This window comes from Lithobates pipiens, unplaced genomic scaffold (genome assembly GCF_037356315.1).
Source record: "Lithobates pipiens isolate NorthernLeopardFrog02 unplaced genomic scaffold, aLitPip1_a1.2 Scaffold_35, whole genome shotgun sequence".
NCBI lineage: Eukaryota > Metazoa > Chordata > Amphibia > Anura > Ranidae > Lithobates > Lithobates pipiens.
Window position 1 is genome coordinate 12,988,508 of NW_027507811.1, and position 21,930 is coordinate 13,010,437.

The 21,930-nt window shown below is 42.7% G+C and overlaps 1 protein-coding gene across 1 annotated transcript; it reads left to right on the top strand.

Annotated features, from left to right (window-relative positions):
• Positions 1–688: 688 nt before the first annotated feature.
• Positions 689–18,170, top strand: LOC143956110 (uncharacterized). The gene is made up of 4 exons (XM_077466245.1): positions 689–1,168; positions 2,558–4,898; positions 12,826–12,828; positions 14,062–18,170. Exons 2-4 carry the CDS (start codon positions 2,676–2,678, stop codon positions 15,223–15,225), a joined length of 3,390 nt encoding a protein of 1,129 aa, XP_077322371.1. The 5' UTR covers positions 689–1,168; positions 2,558–2,675; the 3' UTR covers positions 15,226–18,170.
• The last annotated feature ends 3,760 nt before the right edge of the window (positions 18,171–21,930 follow it).

The following is a 21,930-nucleotide window of genomic DNA, read 5'->3' on the forward strand; positions in this document are numbered from 1 at the left end:
TTAGAAACTGTACACACTGTATTGTATACTATGTACACTGCTTGAAGTGTATTAGAAACTGTACACACTGTATTATATATTGTGTACACCTCCCGCATTGTATTAGAAACTGTACACTGGCTGCACTGCATTGTAAACTGTGTACACAGCCTGAAGTGTATTAGAAACTGTACACAATGTATTCTATACTGTGTACACCGCCTGAAGTGTATTAGAAACTGTACACCGGCTGCACTGTATTATATACTGTGTACACCACCTGAAGTGTATTAGAAACTGTACACACTGTATTATATACTGTGTAAACCGCCTGCACTGTATTATAAACACAACCGAATGCACTGTATATATAGGCTACACTGAATTCAGAGTGTATATATATATATATATATATATATATATATATGTATGTGTGAATACACTGCCTGATGTGTATTATATGAACTGCATATTTACGCTACACTGAATGAAGAGTATATATATATATATATATATATATATATATATATATATATTTGTGCTGGGGATGGGAAATTATTTGTTCTAGAGGAGGGAGTTTGGGGGAAAATGTTTTACTCGCCATGAGAGTTTGGGGGCGGGGGTTTTTACATGAAGCGGAAAATTGACGGGGGGGATTGTGTTAGTGGAGGAATAGATTTGAGTACAATAACTGTTTGCAGGTTTGCACATGCACAAAGTTTTTAGGTTTGGCACATTTGAGACCTATTTACTCGACACATGCTCCTCTTTTTATTCAGTGCAAAAAGATTATATTTTGTGAGCCTGCACCGAAATTCATTTAAAATTTAAAAATTCCTTAGAGCCAAAACACATCAGAAGCCTGCAGAGGACGTACAAATAGAGACAAAATTGTTATTATTGATTTATTTTTAACTGGCATATAATGTGTGTGTGTGTCATAATGTATAAAATATGACCAACGAATGAGCTACAGGGCAGAGGGAAAAATATTACGTAACGTAACGTAGGATGCAGTTATTAAAATCACCACAAGATGGCGAGGTCACTTAGAGCAAGTAGAACGGACAGGAAGTGATGTAAAGAAGGAACAGGAAGTGATGTAAAGAAGGAACAGGAAATGATGCAAGACGAAGGCGAGAGGAAGGGAGAGAAGAACGAGGAGATATCACTAGATTACATAAAGGAGGTAATAAGATATTATTTTATATTTACACCCAGTAATCCCCCCGTCATGTCCGTCCTCTTCCTCCATAGTCACTGTGATGTCTTTTATCTCCAACATCCACTACTACAGACATCTCACATCCTGTATATTGGAATTATATTATAATATGTGTCCAGATACATATAGAATATAGAACCATTTATCCAACTGTCCATCCAGAGCCTCTGGTTTATAGACCGGATACATCCTAAATATAGAACCATTTATCCAACTGTCCATCCAGAGCCTCTGGTTTATAGACCGGATACATCCTAAATATAGAACCATTTATCCAACTGTCCATCCAGAGCCTCTGGTTTATAGACCGGATACATCCTAAATATAGAACCATTTATCCAACTGTCCATCCAGAGCCTCTGGTTTATAGACCGGATACATCCTAAATATAGAGCCATTTATCCAACTGTCCATCCAGAGCCTCTGGTTTATAGACCGGATACATCCTAAATATAGAACCATTTATCCAACTGTCCATCCAGAGCCTCTGGTTTATAGACCGGATACATCCTAAATATAGAACCATTTATCCAACTGTCCATCCAGAGCCTCTGGTTTATAGACCGGATACATCCTAAATATAGAACCATTTATCCAACTGTCCATCCAGAGCCTCTGGTTTATAGACCGGATACATCCTAAATATAGAGCCATTTATCCAACTGTCCATCCAGAGCCTCTGGTTTATAGACCGGATACATCCTAAATATAGAGCCATTTATCCAACTGTCCATCCAGAGCCTCTGGTTTATAGACCGGATACATCCTAAATATAGAACCATTTATCCAACTGTCCATCCAGAGTCGCATTTGAACAAGAAAATCACTGACTGAAGAGGGAACCATATGAAAGGTCCATCTCCATTCCTCAATATAACATTTTGCTTCTAAAAAATGCTCAGCAAACTGACATCTGATTGGTAAATGTTTTTATTTTTTTCCATTTACTTTTTCGTCTTGTAGCAGGTCTTCTCACTATAATCGCTTCCTATAGCATGTTCGCTGTCTCTGCGAAAAACACCTCCATTGGGAAAGGGGTCTAAATATTATGTACTCCTCCTTGGTGATGTCTGAAGTTGAGACCCCCCTCCCCTCATTACTCTATCTTCGTTCTTCAGTATGTTTTCAGGAAAAGAGGTGGGAGAAGGTCCATGACTGTTCTTTACCATAACAAATTAATCAATACACGAATACTGTTGTCTAGTATGGCGTGGGTCTATCTGTTTTTATGACTGCACCCAAATCAATGTCAGGTTCTTGGAATGTTTTGTATGCTGTACTGACATATATAACTGCTGAATTCAAGGCATAGAAAAACAAACATAACTTATATAAAAAATTGCTTTCCAACAGATGGACAGTACTTTTGGAGTTGAAATATGTCAGAGAGATCTTATCAACAGATCCTTCTATTCATAAGTCATCTTGTGATAACTCACATACTAGGACTTCAGGTGACCACCTGAGATCAATGGATCCATCTAATCCTGAGGAATCTTCTGATGAATTCCATAAAATTACTTCAGATGTCCATCTAAGATCAATGGATCCTCCTAAACTTGAGGAATCTTCTGATGAATCCAAAACTATGACTTCAGATGTCCATCTAAGATCAATGGATCCTCCTAAACTTGAGGAATCTTCTGATGAATCCCATACTATGACTTCAGATGTCCATCTAAGATCAATGGATCCTCCTAATCCTGAGGAACCTTCTGATGAATCCAAAACTATGACTTCAGATGTTCATCCAAGATCAATGGATCCTCTTAAACTTGAGGAATCTTCTGATAAATCACATACTATGACTTCAGATGTCTATCTAAGATCAATGGATCCTCTTAAACTTGAGGAATCTTCTGATAAATCACATACTATGACTTCAGATGTCCATCTAAGTTCAATGGATCCTCCTAAACTTGAGGAATCTTCTGATGAATCCCATACTATGACTTCAGATGTCCATCTAAGATCAATGGATCCTCCTAATCCTGAGGAACCTTCTGATGAATCCAAAACTATGACTTCAGATGTTCATCCAAGATCAATGGATCCTCTTAAACTTGAGGAATCTTCTGATAAATCACATACTATGACTTCAGATGTCTATCTAAGATCAATGGATCCTCTTAAACTTGAGGAATCTTCTGATAAATCACATACTATGACTTCAGATGTCCATCTAAGTTCAATGGATCCTCCTAAACTTGAGGAATCTTCTGATGAATCCAAAACTATGACTTCAGATGTCCATCTAAGATCAATGGATCCTCCTAAACTTGAGGAATCTTCTGATGAATCCCATACTATGGATTCAGATGTCCATCTAAGATCAATGGATCCTCCTAAACCTGAAAAATCGCCTGATAATTCCCAAACTATGACTTCAGATGTCCATCTAAGATCAATAGATCCTCCTAAACTTGAGGAATCTTCTGACGAACCACATACGATGGCTTCAGATGTCCATCTAAGATCATTGAATTCTCCTAAACCTGAGGAATCCTCTGATAAATCTCATACTTTGACTTCAAATGACCATCTAAGTTCTCACAGTGTTGACAGATCAACAGATCCATCCAATCCCCAGAAACCCTCTTCGAGTCACAAAGGAGTTCAAACAGAAGGGAGCTCATTGTCATGTTTGGTGTGCGCGAAAACATTCACTACAGGAACAGCACTTCTTAGACACGAGAAAACTCACACGGCTGAGCGTCCTTATTCATGTTCAGAGTGCGGGAAATGTTTCAGTGAGAAATCTGGCCTCGCTAAACACCAGAAAATTCACACAGGTGTGCGCCCTTATTCATGTTCACAGTGTAAGAAAAGTTTTCTTACGAGATTTGCCCGTAGGAAACATCAGAGAATTCACACGGGTCAGCGTCCTTATCCATGTTCGGAGTGTGGAAAACGTTTTTCTGAGAAAGGAAGCCTTGTTATACACCAGAGAAGTCACACTGGTGAGCGTCCTTATTCATGTTCAGAGTGCGGGAAAAGTTTTTCTGACAAACGAAGCCTTCTTGTACACCAGAGAAGTCACACTGGTGAGCAACCGTATTCATGTTCAGAGTGCAGTAAATGTTTTTCTGACAAAGGAAGCCTTACGAGACACCAAAGAAGTCACACCGGCGAGCGTCCATATTCATGTTCGGATTGCGGGAAATATTTTTCTAGGAAAGATTCTCTTCTTGCACACCGGATAATTCATACGGGCGACCGCCCCTTTTCCTGTTTAGAGTGCGAAAAATGTTTTTCTAACCAAGGAAAGCTTCGTAGACACCAAATGAATCACACTGGTGAGCGCCCTTATTCATGTTCGGAGTGCGGAAAATGTTTTTCTGTGAAGGGACGCCTTCTTATACATGAGAAAAGCCACTCAGCTGAGCATCTTTATTCATGTTCAGAGTGCGGGAAATCTTTCCTTCGTAAAGGGGAGCTCGTTTCTCACCAGATAGTTCACTCGGGTGAGCGTCCGTACTCATGTTCAGAGTGCGGGAAATGTTTTGCTCGGAAACGTGAACTTGTTCCTCACCAGAGGCTTCACTCAGGTGAGCGTCCTTATTCATGTTCAGAGTGCGGGAAATGTTTCACCTCAAAAAGAAACCTCGTAGCTCATCAGAGGATTCACTCAGGTGATCGTCCTTATTTGTGTATGGAGTGCGGGAAATGTTACACTCAGAGGCAATCCCTTCTTGCACACATGAAAAGACACAACTCAGATCATCCGAACAACTTTCAGACTGTGATAGATGTTGTACAGATCACATAAGTCTAATCAGACAGAAGACGACTACTGACGCGTTTCGTCAAATGTACAATGGCTTTTATCAGGTGGAACTGTTCAGTCCATAGACCTGGAGGACGAGAAAGGAATTTATAATGGGGGACATCCTGGGAAAAGTCATGTTTTCTTTATGGGTGGAGCTTATTAGGCCGAGTCTCGCATTGACTTCTTCTGTTTTTTGGAGGTTCAAATTGTGAGGCATCAATGCTACAGCTTCTTTTCCCAACCACTTTGTGATATTCCCATTTCTCTTTGTCTATTTCTCAATATAAAAAAAAAAAATACAGCATGCAGAGTGGTGGTCCCTCGTAAAATAGGCTACTCCCATCAGAGTGCCTCGTTTAGTTCCAAATTCGTTTTTTAACAAATTTCAACAAATTTGTTAATTCGGAAATATCAAAATTTTGGAAAATAAGAATGAAAATCCGGAAATTCAAAAAGAACAAAAATCCAAAAATAAGAATGAAAATTCAAAAATCTAAAATAATAACTAACTAATAATAAATTAACTATTAATAACTATTACAATTTCGGAAATTCAGAAATCCAAAAATCAGGTTCTTCCATCAGAGTGCCTCCATACATCAGGTTCCCCCATCATAGTGCCTCCTTACATCAGATGCCCAATCAGAGTGCCCCCATACATCAGGTTCTCCCATCAGAGTGCCGCCATACAAAAGGTTCCCCTATCATAGTGCCCCCATACATCAAGTTCTCCCATCATAGTGCCCCCATACATTAGGTTCTCCCATCATAGTACCCCCATACATCAGGTTCCCCCATCATAGTGCCCCCATCTATCAGGTTCCCCAATCAGAGTATCCTTACAGCAGGTGCTTCAAATCATCATATACCCTTACATCAGGTGCCTACAACAAGGTGCTCCTTTACATAATGTGTACCCATCAGAGTGCCCCCATACATTTTGTTCTCCCATCAGAGTGCCCCATACATCAGGTGCCCTATTATAGTGCCCCCATACATCCGGTTCCCCCATCAGCGTGCCCCCCATACATCAGGTTCCCCCATCAGCGTGCCCCCCATACATCAGGTTCCCCAGAGTGCCCCCATACATCAGGTTTCCCAATCAGAGTGCCCCCCATACATTAGGTTCTCCCATCATAGTAGCCCCATACATCAGGTTCCCCAATCAGAGTGCCCCTATACATCAGGTTCCCCAGAGTACCCTCATACATCAGGTTCCCCAATCACAGTGCCTCCGTACATCAGGTTCTCCCATCAGAGTGCCCCCATACATCAGGTTCCCCCATCAGCGTGCCCCCCATACATCAGGTTCCCCCATCAGCGTGCCCCCCATACATCAGGTTCCCCAGAGTGCCCCCATACATCAGGTTTCCCAATCAGAGTGCCCCCATACATCCGGTTCCCCCATCAGAGTGCCCCCATACATCCGGTTCCCCCATCAGAGTGCCCCCCATACATCAGGTTCCCCCATCAGCGTGCCCCCCCATACATCAGGTTCCCCAGAGTGCCCCCATACATCAGGTTTCCCAATCAGAGTGCCCCCATACATCCGGTTCCCCCATCAGAGTGCCCCCCATACATCCGGTTCCCCCATCAGAGTGCCCCCCATACATCAGGTTCCCCCATCAGCGTGCCCCCCCATACATCAGGTTCCCCAGAGTGCCCCCATACATCAGGTTTCCCCATCAGAGTGCCCCCATGCATCAGGTTCCCCCATCAGAGTGCCCCCATACATCAGGTTTCCCAATCAGAGTGCCCCCATACATCAGGTTCTCCCATCAGAATGCCCCATACATTAGGTTCTCCCATCATAGTAGCCCCATACATCAGGTTCCCCAATCACAGTGCCCCCTTACATCAGGTTCCAACATCAGAGTGCCCCCATACATTGGGTTCCCCCATCAGAGTGTCCCCATACATTGGGTTCCCCCATCAGAGTGCCCCCATACATCAGGTTCCCCAATCAGAGTGCCCCTATACATCAGGTTCCCCAGAGTACCCTCATACATCAGGTTCCCCAATCACAGTGCCTCCGTACATCAGGTTCTCCCATCAGAGTGCCCCCATACATCAGGTTCCCCCATCAGCGTGCCCCCCATACATCAGGTTCCCCCATCAGCGTGCCCCCCATACATCAGGTTTCCCAATCAGAGTGCCCCCATACATCAGGTTTCCCAATCAGAGTGCCCCCATACATCCGGTTCCCCCATCAGAGTGCCCCCATACATCCGGTTCCCCCATCAGAGTGCCCCCCATACATCAGGTTCCCCCATCAGCGTGCCCCCCCATACATCAGGTTCCCCAGAGTGCCCCCATACATCAGGTTTCCCCATCAGAGTGCCCCCATGCATCAGGTTCCCCCATCAGAGTGCCCCCATACATCAGGTTTCCCAATCAGAGTGCCCCCATACATCAGGTTCTCCCATCAGAATGCCCCATACATTAGGTTCTCCCATCATAGTAGCCCCATACATCAGGTTCCCCAATCACAGTGCCCCCTTACATCAGGTTCCAACATCAGAGTGCCCCCATACATTGGGTTCCCCCATCAGAGTGTCCCCATACATTGGGTTCCCCCATCAGAGTGCCCCCATACATTGGGTTCCCCCATCAGAGTGCCCCCATACATTGGGTTCCCCAATCAGAGTGCTCCCATACATCGGGTTCTCCCATCATAGTGCCCCCATACATTGGGTTCCCCCATCAGAGTGCCCCCATACATTGGGTTCCCCAATCAGAGTGCCCCCATACATTGGGTTCCCCCATCAGAGTGCCCCCATACATTGGGTTCCCCCATCAGAGTGCCCCCATACATCAGGTTCCCCAATCAGAGTGCCCCCATACATCAGGTTCCCCAATCAGAGTGCCCCCATACATCAGGTTCTCTAATCAAAGTCTCACCATAGATAAGTAGAGCAAATTAGAGCCAGGCAGTCAGGTGGCGCAGCTGGGAGGAGAAGCATGCTGCAGGGGGCGGGGCACACACGTGACATCATTGGATACTAAGACGCTAGAGCTCCTAAGAACCGATGATTGCTGCTTAGTAAGGATCCGGCACTGCAGGATTGGAGGTGGGTGGTCCGGACTGGGTTGTCAGTTGGTCTGGATCTACGACCTATGATACGACCGCGGTCTGTCATTCAGTGAAGGCCGTTGTAGAGGATTGCAGTGAAGTACGTGTAATAAATAAAAGATGGTGGGGGGATTGGTGTGGGTACCACGGACACCCAGTAGGCGCTGTTCTCTAAAGTGGTGGATGTTCTTGTCAGGTCTTTCATTGTTGCTTTGCTACTAATGTCAAAAAGTAAATCCACGGAAATAGTCCAATGAGATTTGAAGATTACCGTCACGTGATTAAAATATATGTATTTCAATTCTCAGTTTGTGTTTTTCATTCTGTAGTTTCACATTTACAAATAATAAAAATATCAGATTGTTCTTTTTCGCTGCTTTTTTTTTATTGTCTGGATTTGATGTGAGGTATAACCTGTGTGCAATCATCGATCAACCCAATAGAAGAATTGACCACGAGGCAGAGGGCAAAATTATATCACAAGCTGGTGATGTTGCATAGAAGGGCAGCATGTGGGTGGTGAGAGGGGACAATATGAAAGATCCATTTTCATTCCTCGAAAGAACCTTATGTTCCCTACAAATGAGGAGGAGATACTGTACACCATATGAAAGGTCCATCTCCATTCCTCATTATAACGTCATGTTCCCAACAAATGAGGAGGAGATACTGTACACCATATGAAAGGTCCATCTCCATTCCTCATTATAACGTCATGTTCCCAACAAATGAGGAGGAGATACTGTACACCATATGAAAGGTCCATCTCCATTCCTCAATATAACGTCATGTTCCCAACAAATGAGGAGGAGATACTGTACATCATATGAGAGGTCCATCTCCATTCCTCAATATAACGTCATGTTCCCAACAAATGAGGAGGAGATACTGTACACCATATGAAAGGTCCATCTCCATTCCTCAATATAACGTCATGTTCCCAACAAATGAGGAGGAGATACTGTACATCATATGAAAGGTCCATCTCCATTCCTCAATATAACGTCATGTTCCCAACAAATGAGGAGGAGATACTGTACATCATATGAAAGGTCCATCTCCATTCCTCATTATAACGTCATGTTCCGAACAAATGAGGAGAAGATACTGTACATCATATGAAAGGTCCATCTCCATTCCTCAATATAACGTCATGTTCCCAACAAATGAAGAGGAGATACTGTATACCATATGAAAGGTCCATCTCCATTCCTCAATATAACGTCATGTTCCCTACAAATGAGGTGGAGATACTGTACACCATATGAAAGGTCCACCTCCATTCCTCAATATAACGTCATGTTCCCTACAAATGAGGAGGAGATACTGTACACCATATGAAAGGTCCATCTCCATTCCTCAATATAACGTCATGTTCCCAACAAATGAGGAGGAGATACTGTACACCATATGAAAGGTCCATCTCCATTCCTCAATATAATGTCATGTTCCCAACAAATGAGGAGGAGATACTGTACACCATATGAAAGGTCCATCTCCATTCCTCAATATAATGTCATGTTCCCAACAAATGAGGAGGAGATACTGTACACCATATGAAAGGTCCATCTCCATTCCTCAATATAATGTCATGTTCCCAACAAATGAGGAGGAGATACTGTACACCATATGAAAGGTCCATCTCCATTCCTCAATATAATGTCATGTTCCCAACAAATGAGGAGGAGATACTGTACACCATATGAAAGGTCCATCTCCATTCCTCAATATAACGTCATGTTCCCAACAAATGAGGAGGAGATACTGTACACCATATGAAAGGTCCATCTCCATTCCTCAATATAACGTCATGTTCCCAACAAATGAGGAGGAGATACTGTACACCATATGAAAGGTCCATCTCCATTCCTCAATATAATGTCATGTTCCCAACAAATGAGGAGGAGATACTGTACATCATATGAAAGGTCCATCTCCATTCCTCAATATAATGTCATGTTCCCACAAATGCCTCCCGCATTCCGCTTGACTGTCCGGAGACGTCAACAAAATTCCAGAATCTCACAGATTCTGGCTAATTCCTGGAGTCCAGTGCCGGAAAAAGTTTGGGCACTTGACTCCACTAATGTACCTCACATGGTGACGCTGGCATCGGGCTCCAGAGGCATCGGGCTCATCTGCATCCCCTGACGGGATCACAGGACGCCCAACACCAGGAACATAAGGACACAAGAGGAGGAGCCAGGAAGGAAGGACTTCCTCTGGCATTGAGCTAGGCTGTATTTGAGATCTTTGAGTTTTATGGCGGTTATTCTACTGGGAGAGGAACATTGACAGATATAAAATATATACTATCACGGTTTGCAGTTTTGCACATGAGCAAAGTTTTTTAAGGTTTGGCACATCTGAGACCTATTTATCCAACATCCTTTATGTAGTACAAAAAATTCAGAGTTTACATTTTGTGAGTGTGCACCGAAAATTTATTTAGTGTATTTTTTTGTTTGGTAATCAGCCGTGCAACATAAAACATTGCAGCCCCCACCATTGTCTTCTAGAGGGCCTATACTTTCAGAAAACATGTCATACTCCGGAAACAATAATATTTTATATTATTTAATATTTAAAATTTCCAGGCAAGAATTTAGATTTTAAAATGTGTGCACAAAATAGAAAATAAAAACCTTAGACCCAAATCACGTAAGAAGCCTGCAGAGGACGTAGAAATAGAGACAAAATATTTATTATTTATTTTTAAATGAAGTATAATGTGCGTGTGTTATGATATTTGAAATATAACCGAAGAAGGAGCTACAGGGCAGAGGGCAAATTATACAAACATAACGTAAGATGCAGTTATTAAAATCACCACAAGATGGTGATATCACTTACAGCAAGTGGAGAGTTCAGACAGGAAGTGATGTCAAGAAGGAACAGGAAGTGATGTCCTGAAGAAACAGGAAATGATGCAAAACAAAAGAAGGCGAATCATAAGGTAAAGACAGGAAGTTCCGGGTGAGAGAAGAACGAGGTGGAGAGGAGACATCGCTGGATTACACAGAGGAGGTAATAAGATCTTATTTTCTATTTACACCCAGTAACCCCCCCCCCCCGTCATGTCCGTCCTCTTCCTCCATAGTCACTGTGATGTCATTTATCTCCAAATCCACTACTACAGACATATCACATCCTGTATATTGGAGTTATTCTATTATATGTGCCCAGATACATCCTAAATATAGAACCATTTATCCAACTGTCCATCCAGAGCCTCTGGTTTATAGACCGGATACATCCTAAATATAGAACCATTTATCCAACTGTCCATCCAGAGCCTCTGGTTTATAGACCGGATACATCCTAAATATAGAACCATTTATCCAACTGTCCATCCAGAGCCTCTGGTTTATAGACCGGATACATCCTAAATATAGAACCATTTATCCAACTGTCCATCCAGAGCCTCTGGTTTATAGACCGGATACCTCCTAAATATAGAGCCATTTATCCAACTGTCCATCCAGAGCCTCTGGTTTATAGACCGGATACATCCTAAATATAGAGTCATTTATCCAACTGTCCATCCAGAGCCTCTGGTTTATAGACCGGATACATCCTAAATATAGAGCCATTTATCCAACTGTCCATCCAGAGCCTCTGGTTTATAGACCGGATAAATCCTAAATATAGAACCATTTATCCAACTGTCCATCCAGAGCCTCTGGTTTATAGACCGGATACATCCTAAATATAGAGCCATTTATCCAACTGTCCATCCAGAGCCTCTGGTTTATAGACCGGATACATTCTAAATATGGAACTATTTATCCAACTGTCCATCCAGAGCCTCTGGTTTATAGACCGGATACATCCTAAATATAGAGCCATTTATCCAACTGTCCATCCAGAGCCTCTGGTTTATAGACCGGATACATCCTAAATATAGAGCCATTTATCCAACTGTCCATCCAGAGCCTCTGGTTTATAGACCGGATAAATCCTAAATATAGAACCATTTATCCAACTGTCCATCCAGAGCCTCTGGTTTGTAGAGCGGATACATCCTAAATATAGAGCCATTTATCCAACTGTCCATCCAGAGCCTCTGGTTTATAGACCGGATACATCCTAAATATAGAACCATTTATCCAACTGTCCATCCAGAGCCTCTGGTTTATAGACCGGATACATCCTAAATATAGAGCCATTTATCCAACTGTCCATCCAGAGCCTCTGGTTTATAGACCGGATACATTCTAAATATGGAACTATTTATCCAACTGTCCATCCAGAGCCTCTGGTTTATAGACCGGATACATCCTAAATATAGAACCATTTATCCAACTGTCCATCCAGAGCCTCTGGTTTATAGACCGGATACATCCTAAATATAGAGCCATTTATCCAACTGTCCATCCAGAGCCTCTGGTTTATAGACCGGATACATTCTAAATATGGAACTATTTATCCAACTGTCCATCCAGAGCTGGATTTGAACAAGAAAATCACTGACTGGAGAGGAAACCATATGAAAGGTCCATCTCCATTCCTCAATATAACATTTTGCTTCTAAGAGATGAGAAACTGACATCTGTTTGGTAAATGTTTTTTTTTCTTCCATTTTCTTTTTCTTCTTGTAGCGGGTCTTCTCACTATGATAATCTCCTCTATTATGTTCGCTGTCTCTGCCCATCTACTATCTTGACAATTTCTGGAACATGTTATACACTAAGTATTATGTGCAACTCTTTGGTGATGTCAGAAGTTGAACTTGAGACCATACTTTTCCTTCACTGCTCTGTCTTCCTTCTTCAGTAGGTTGTCGTGTTTTCAGGAAATGAGGTGAAGAAAGGTCCATCACTATTCTTCATTATAACAATGTCATTGATGCACAACTACTATTGTCTAGTAAGACTTGGGTGTATCATCTGATCTGCACCCAAATCAATGTCAGGTTGGAATGTTTTGTATGCTGTACTGACATATATGACTGCTGAATGCAAAGCACAGAAAAACAAACATAACCCTGTATAAAAAATTGCTTTCCAACAGATGGACAGTACTTTTGGAGTTTAAATATGTTGAAGGGATGTCTTATCAATGGATCATTTTAATCCTGGGAAATCCTCTGATAAATTCCATACTATGACATCAGATGTCCATCTAAGATCAATGGATCCTTCTAATCCTGAGGAACCTTCTGATAAATCCCATACTATGATATCAGATGTCCATCTAAGATCAATGGATCCTCATAATCCTGAGGAATCTTCTGATAAATCCCATACTAAGACTTCAGATGTCCATCTAAGATCAATGAATCCTCATAATCCTGAGGAATCTTCTGATAAACCCCATACTATGACTTCAGATGTCCATCTAAGATCAATGGATCCTCCTAAACCTGAGGAACCTTCTCATAAATCCCATACTATGACATCAGATGTCCATCTAAGATCAATGGATCCTTCAAATCCTGAGGAACCTTCTGATAAATCCCATACTATGACTTCAGATGACCATCTAAGATCAATGAATCCTCATAATCCTGAGGAATCTTCTGATAAATCCCATACTATGACATCAGATGTCCATCTAAGATCAATGGATCCTCCTAAACCTGAGGAACCTTCTCATAAATCCCATACTATGACATCAGATGTCCATCTAAGATCAATGGATCCTCCTAAACTTGAGGAATCTTCTGATAAATCTCATACTTTGACTTCAAATGACCATCTAAGTTCTCACAGTGTTGACAGATCAACAGATCCATCCAATCCCCAGAAACCCTCTTCGAGTCACAAGGGAGTTCAAACAGAAGGGAGCTCATTGTCATGTTTGTTGTGCGGGAAAACATTCACTACAGGAACAGCACTTCTTAGACACGAGAAAACTCACACAGCTGAGCGTCCTCATTCATGTTTAGAGTGCGGGAAATGTTTCCGCGAGAAATCTGGCCTCGCTAAACACCAGACAATTCACACGGGCGTGCGTCCTTTATCATGTTCACATTGTAAGAAAAGTTTCCTTACGAGATTTGCCCGTAGAAAGCATCTGAGAATTCACACGGGTCAGCGTCCTTATTCATGTTCGGAGTGTGAAAAATGTTTTTCTGAGAAAGGAAGCCTTGTTATACACCAGAGAAGTCACACTGGTGAGCAACCGTATTCGTGTTCAGAGTGCGGGAAATGTTTTTCTGACAAAGGAAGCCTTGCGAGACACCAAAGGAGTCACACCGGGGAGCGCCCGTATTCATGTTCGCATTGCGGGAAATGTTTTTCTGACAAAAGAAGCCTTGTTATACACCAGAGAAGTCACACGGGTGAGCAACCGTATTCGTGTTCAGAGTGCGGTAAATGTTTTTCTGATAAAGCAAGCCTTACGAGACACCAAAGAAGTCACACCGGCGAGCGTCCTTATTCATGTTCGGATTGCGGGAAATGTTTTTCTAGGAAAGATTCTCTTCTCACACACCGGATACTTCATACGGGCGACCGCCCCTTTTCCTGTTTAAAGTGCGAAAAATGTTTTTCTAACCAAGGAAAGCTTCGTAGGCACCAAATGAAACACACCGGCGAGCGCCCTTATTCGTGTTCGGAGTGCGGAAAATGTTTTTCTGTGAAGGAACGCCTTCTTATACATCAGAAAAGCCACTCGGCTGAGCAACTTTATTCATGTTCAGAGTGCGGGAAATCTTTCCTTCGTAAAGGGGAGCTCGTTTCTCACCAGATAGTTCACTCGGGTGAGCGACCGTACTCATGTTCAGAGTGCGGGAAATGTTTTTCTGACAAAGGAAGCCTTAGGAGACACCAAAGAAGTCACACCGGTGAGCGTCCGTATTCATGTTCGGATTGCGGGAAATGTTTTTCTAGGAAAGATGCTCTTCTCGCACATCAGATAGTTCACACGGGCGACCGCCCCTTTTCCTGTTTAGAGTGCGAAAAATGTTTTTCTAACCAAGGAAAGCTTCGTAGACACCAAATGAATCACACTGGCGAGCGTCCTTATTCGTGTTCGGAGTGCGGAAAATGTTTCACCGCAAAAAGAAACCTCGTAGCTCATCAGAGGATTCACTCAGGTGATCGTCCTTATTTGTGTATGGAGTGCGGGAAATGTTACGCTCAGAGACACTCCCTTCTTGCACACATGACAAGACACAGCTCAGAGCATCCGAGCAACTTTCAGACTGTGATAGATGTTGTACAGATCACATAAGTCTAATCGGAGAGAAGACGCCTGCTGGCGCGTTTCGTCAAATGTACGATGGCTTTTATCGGTTGGAACTGTTCATTCCATAGACCTGGAGGACGAGAAAGGAATTTATAATGGGGGACATCCTGGGAAAAGCCATGTTTTCTTTATGGGTGGATCTTATTAGGCCGAGTTTTGCTGGCTTCTTCTGTTTCTTGGAGGTTCGAACTGTGAGGCATCAATGCTACAGCTTCTTGTCCCAACCACTTTGTGATATTCCCATTTCTCTTTGGCTATTTCGCAATATAAAAAAATAAATTAAATATAGCATGCAGAGTGGTGGCCCCCCTCGTAAAATAGGCTACTCCCATCAGAGGGCCCCTTTTACTAGACATGTTCAATTCGTTTAGTTCCGAATTTTTTTTTTTTTTTAACAAATTTCATGAAATTTGTTAATTCGGAAATATCCAAAATTTTTGGAAAATAAGAATGAAAATCCGGAAATTCAAAAAGAACAAAAAAATCCAAAAAAATAAGAATGAAAATTCGAAAATCTGAAATAATAACTAAAAATAACTTAACTATTAATGAATATTACAATTTCAAAAATTCTGAAATCCAAAAAATCAGGTTCCCCCCCCCCATCGTAGTGCCACCTTTTATAAGTCAACATGTTTTTCAAAACTCCAACACAGGATGGCGCTGTGGGAATTTAACAATAGGGCAGCGGCACGTCCTAAACAACAGTTTTAAATAAAGGAGCAACAAAAATGGACTTTATAGGCACCAATTATAAAAAAAAAATATATATATATATATAAAGTTTTTATTTAACCACTTGCCGCCCGCCCTATTACAAAAAGACGGCGGCAAAGTGGTTTGATAATCCTGACCGGACGTCATATGACGTCCTCAGGATTATGAGCCCCGGGGGCGCGCATCGCGGCGATCGTTGTTGCGGGGTGTGTCAGTCTGACACCCGGCAACTACGATCTCAGTAAAGAGTCTCCGACGGAGACTCTTTACCACGTGATCAGCCGTGTCCAATCACGGCTGATCACAGTGTAAATGGGAAGAGCCGGTGATCGGCTTTTCCTCACTCGCGTCTGTCAGACGCGAGTAGAGGAGAGCCGATCGGCTGCTCCTCTGACAGGGGGGGGTCTGTGCTGATCGATTATCAGCACAGCCCCCCCGAGGATGCCCACACTGGACCACCAGGGACGCCACCAGACCACCAGGGAAAAGGTAATCCTTCCTAGACCACCAGGGATGCCAGTCAGCACAATGGGTGCCAATCAGTGCCCATAATGGATGCCAATCAGTGCCCACAATGGGCATCACTGATTGGCATGCATTATTGTTTGGCACTGATTGGCATCCATTAGTACAGTATAACACCAATGCCGCCTATGAGTGCCCACCTGTGCCGCCTATGAGTGCCCACCTGTGCCGCCTATCAGTGCCCACCCATGCCCATCTGTGCCGCCTATCCATGCCCATCTGTGCCGCCTATCCATGCCCATCTCTGCCGCCCATCCATGCCAATCCGTGCCAGCTATCAGTGCCAATTTGTGCCACCTATCAGTGTCCATCCGTGTCGCCCATCCGTGTCGCCTATCAGTGTCCATCAATGCCACCTCATCAGTGCCACTTTATTGGTGCCCATCAGTGCCGCCTTATCAGTGCCAATCAGTGTAGCCCCGTCAGTGCCCATCAGTGAAGGAGAAAACGTACTTATTTACAAAGTTTTGAAACTGAAACAAAAAAAAAACATATTTTTTTTCAAAATTTTCGGTATTTTTTTATTTGTAGCGCAAAAAATAAAAACCGTAGAGGTGATCAAATACCACCAAAAGAAATCTCTATTTGTGGGGAAAAAATGATAAAAATTTCATTCGGGTACAGTGTAGCACGACCGCGCAATTGTCATTCAAAGTGCGACAGCGCTGAAAGCTCAAAATTGGTCTGGGCAGGAAGGTGTTTAAGTGCCCCCCGGTATTGAAGTGGTTAACAATTAATACAAAACACACATTTTTTAAAATCTTGCAAATAAAGTGCAAAAAACTTGCTGAATATCTCTAAGCCCCTTGTACATACGGTCGGGGATTCCGACAACCAAATCCGTCGGATTTTGTTTGAAGGATTTTGTCCAAAACTGTTGCATACACACGGTCGGACGAAGTTGTCGGAAAATCCGATCGTTCAGAACGTGATGACGTAATTTCGTTACGATGGGACTACGTTCAGGCTAGTAGCCAATAGCTTTGATGTAGGAATTTGATCTGAGCATGCGTGGCACTTTTGTCCAATCGGAATCCTCTACACATGATCGGAGTATGTCCGATCGGAGCATTTTGTCGGAAAATATTTCCGGCAAGTTGGAAAATTGGGTCCGACGGATATTCCGACGGAAACAGTCCGATGCAGACCACAGACAGTCGGATTATCCGACAAAACGCTCCAATCGGACACATTCCGTCCAAATCTCCGACCGTGTGTACAAGGGCTAATAAGGTAAATACATAACATCAGTACAGATCAAATTCGGTAATGATGTTGTAATGCACAAGGAAAGCTCTACATGTAGACCTAAACAGTGTGGCGCAAGAACCAGTCCTATTGGGACTGGATTGCGGCTACCCGGCGGCGCGTGTAACTTGCAACACCTAACGCCAATGGGGTCCACAGAATGATACCTAAAGGGTTTCCGCTGCTGGCTTCAGAGACATATAGCCAGGAACCAAGACAGTTAAAGCAGTTCCTCTTTTATAGAATATTTAATAAGCTCCTGAAGAAGCATTCAAACAGCGAAACATGTAGAGCTTCTCTTTCTTGTGCATTACAACATCATTACAGGATTTGATCTGTACTAATGTTATGCATTTACCTTTATTAGAGAGATTCAGCTAGCTTTTTACACTTTATTTGCAAAATTTTAAAAATGCGTGTTTCGTATTAATTGTTAAATAAAAACGTGTGTATATATATATATATATATATATATATATATATAATATATATAAAAAAAAAATTAAATTGGTGCCTATAAAGTCCATTTTTGTTGCTCCTTTTTTTTTAAAACTGTTGTTTAGGACGTGCCGCTGCCCTATTGTTAAATTCCCACAGCGCCATCCTGTGTTGGAGTTTTGAAAAAACTTGTTGACTTACAAGGTGGCACTACGATGGGGGGGGAACCTGATTTTCATATTTTCGGAATTTCGGAAATTGTAATAGTTATTAATAGTTAAGTTATTTCAGATTTTCAAATTTTCATTCTTATTTTTGTTCTTTTGAATTTCCGGATTTTTCTTATTTTAGTATTAATTGTTAAACAAAAAAAAACGTTTTTGGTGCCTATAAAATCAATTTTTGTTGCTCCTTTTATTTAATAGTGCCACCTTACATAAGGTTCTCCCATTAAAGTGCCCCCATACATCAGATGCCCCATCAGAGTGCCCCCTTACATCAGATGCCAGATCAGAGTGCCCCCATATGTCAGGTTCCCCCATCATAGTCCCCCCATCTATCAGGTTCCCCAATCAGAGTGCACCCTTACAACAGGTGCTTCAAATCATCATATCCCCTTACATCAGGTGCCTACAACAGGGTGCCCCTTTACATAATGTGTACTAATCAGAGTGCCCCCATACATCCAGTTCTCCTATCATAGTGCCCTATACATCAGGTTCCCCAATCAGAGTGCTCCCATACATCCGGTTCTCTCATCAGTGTGCCTCCATACATCAGGTTCCCAAATCAGAGTGCCCCCATACATCTGGTTCTCCCATTATAGTGTCCCCATACATCAGGTTCCCCAATCGGAGTGCCCCATACATCCGGTTCTCCCATCATAGTGCCCCCATACATCAGGTTTCCCAATCAGCGTGCCCCCATACATCAGGTTTCCCAATCAGCGTGCCCCCATACATCAGGTTCCCCAATCATCGTGCCCCCATACATCAGGTTCCCCAATCATCGTGCCCTCATACATCAGGTTCCCCAATCATCGTGCCCCCATACATCAGGTTTCCCAATCAGCGTGCCCCCATACATCAGGTTCCCCAATCATCGTGCCCTCATACATCAGGTTCCCCAATCATCGTGCCCCCATACATCAGGTTCCCCCAATCATCGTGCCCCCATACATCAGGTTCCCCAATCATCGTGCCCCCATACATCAGGTTCCCCAATCATCGTGCCCCCATACATCAGGTTCCTGCATCAGAGTGCCCTCATAAATCAGGTTCCCCAATCATCGTGCCCCCATACATCAGGTTCCTCCATCAGAGTGCCCTCATAAATCAGGTTCTCCCATCAAAGTGCCTCCATGCATGAGGTTCTCCCATAGAGGTCGACCGATATATCGGCCGATATTTGCCGTTTTTTAAATAATCGGCATCGGCCGATTTGTGCTGATAAAAAGCCGATTTAGAACTACAGCGGGACTTTGAAATGACTTCTGTATAGAAGTCAGTCTAAGTTGACTGAGTCGTCATAGCAACACTTTCCTCCTCTCTGGGCTGCCAAGAAAAGAACAGAAAGATACAATGTTTACACTTCAATGAATGAAATCATCTCTGTGTGTAGAAGTTCTCAGTTTAACCATTTAAAGACTAAATCTTTTCTGACACTTGTTGCTTACAAGTAAAAATCCTGTATTTTCTGCCAGAAAATCACTTAGACCCCCCAAAAATGATATATATTTTTTTTGCAGAGATCCTAGGGAATAAAATAGCGGTTGTTGCAATATTTTATGTCACACGGCATTTGCACAGAGGTCTTTCAAATGCATTTTTTTGGGAAAAAAATACACCATTTAAAAAATAAAAATAAAATAAAAACAGTAAAGTTAGCCCATTTTTTTTTTTTGTCCAAAAGTTTTGACTACCTGTTTTTATTTAATATATATATATATATATATATATATATATATATTTTTTTTTATCTAAATCATACATGCAAGTAAACTGATTGGAGGTTTGTTTTGTTTAATAAATGTTTAAATGTAAGAAATTTTCTGTATCACTTATGAAGGCCTCTTTCACACTGGAGCGGGCAGGCGTTGACGGTAAAACGCAAGTTTTAGCGCCTCTTTACCATCATTTTAGCGGTGCTATTTGGCTGCTAGTGGGGCACATATGACCCAGCTAGCGGCCAAGGAAGAGGTTAAATGCGCCCATGAAGCACTGCTGCCAAATCGCATTGCATGTGCTTCGGCAGTGGTGCCCATTCATATCAATGGGCAGGAGTGGTGGGGGAGGGGTATACACCACTCCAAACGTGCTGCTTGCAGGACTTTTTTTTAAGATCCTGCCAGCGCATCGCCTCAGTGTAAGAGCACTCTGTCTTTCACACAGACTGCAGGGGAGCCATTTTACAGGCACTTTACAGGCGCTATTTTTAGCCCAAAAGCGCCTTAAAACGCCCCAGTGGGAAAGGTGTGTTAGATTAAGGGGGATTAAAAATAAATAAATAAATAAAATAAAATGGGCCTAACATATCGGCCCAAAAAAATCGGCATCATATATCGGCTATCGGCCGCCATGATTTCTAAATATCGGCATCGGCCAGAGAAAGACCCATATCGGTCGACCTCTATTCTCCCATCAGAGTGCCTCCATGCACGAGGATCCTCCATAGATAAGTAGAACAAATTAAAACCAGGCAGTCAGGGGTCAGCAGCTGGGAGGAGAAGCATGCTGCAAGGGGGCGGGACACACACGTGACATCATTGGATACTAGGATGCCAGAGCTCCTAGCAACCAATGATTGCTGCTTAGTAAGAATCCAGCACTGCAGGATTGGAGGTGGGTGGTCCGGACTGGGTTGTCAGTTGCTCTGGATCAGGACCGCAGTCTGGCATTCAGTTAAGAGCAATGTAAAGGATTGCAAAGAAGTATCTGTAATAAGTAAAAGAAGATGGCGGGGGATTGGTGTGGGTACCACGCACACCCGGTAGGCGCTGTTCTCTAAAGTGGTGGACGTTCTTGTCAGGTTTTTCATTGTTGCTTTGCTACTAATGGCAAAAAATAAATCCACGAAATAAGTCCAATGAGATTTGAAGATTACCGTCACGTGACTAAAGTTGTAATGTTGTATTCAAATTTTCAGTTTGTGTTTTTCATTCTGTAGTTTCACATTTATAAATAATAAAATTATCAAATTGTTCTTTTTCGTTTCATTTTCATATTGTCTGGATTTTATGTGAGGTATAACCTGTGTGCAATCATCGATCAACCCAATAGAAGAATGGACCACGAGGCAGAGGGCAAAATAATGGAACATAACATATACTGCAGTATTTATATATCACAAGCTGGTGATGTTGCATAGCAGGGCAGCATCTCCATTGGTTCACGTCCTTCCTAGGAAATCGGTCACAGACAGTGAAACTAGGAAAATTCCTCTCCGAAACTCGGGCAGTCACCTGCGGAGTCCCTCAAGGCTCTCCATTGTCACCCGTTCTCTTCAACATTTACATTCGCCCACTCCTTCAAATCATCAGATGCTCAGATCTCTACTTCCACTCTTACGCTGACGACACACAACTTTATTTCCGGATCAATGGAAAAAAAGATCACCAACAACAACTTGAAAACTGCCTCAAATCAATAGAGGACTGGATGACCACCAACTCCCTCCAGCTGAACCAATCAAAGACAGAGCTTCTTATCTTACACCCAAATCATAAGCCCGCAACCAAAACCTCCTGGTCTCCACCAACCGTCT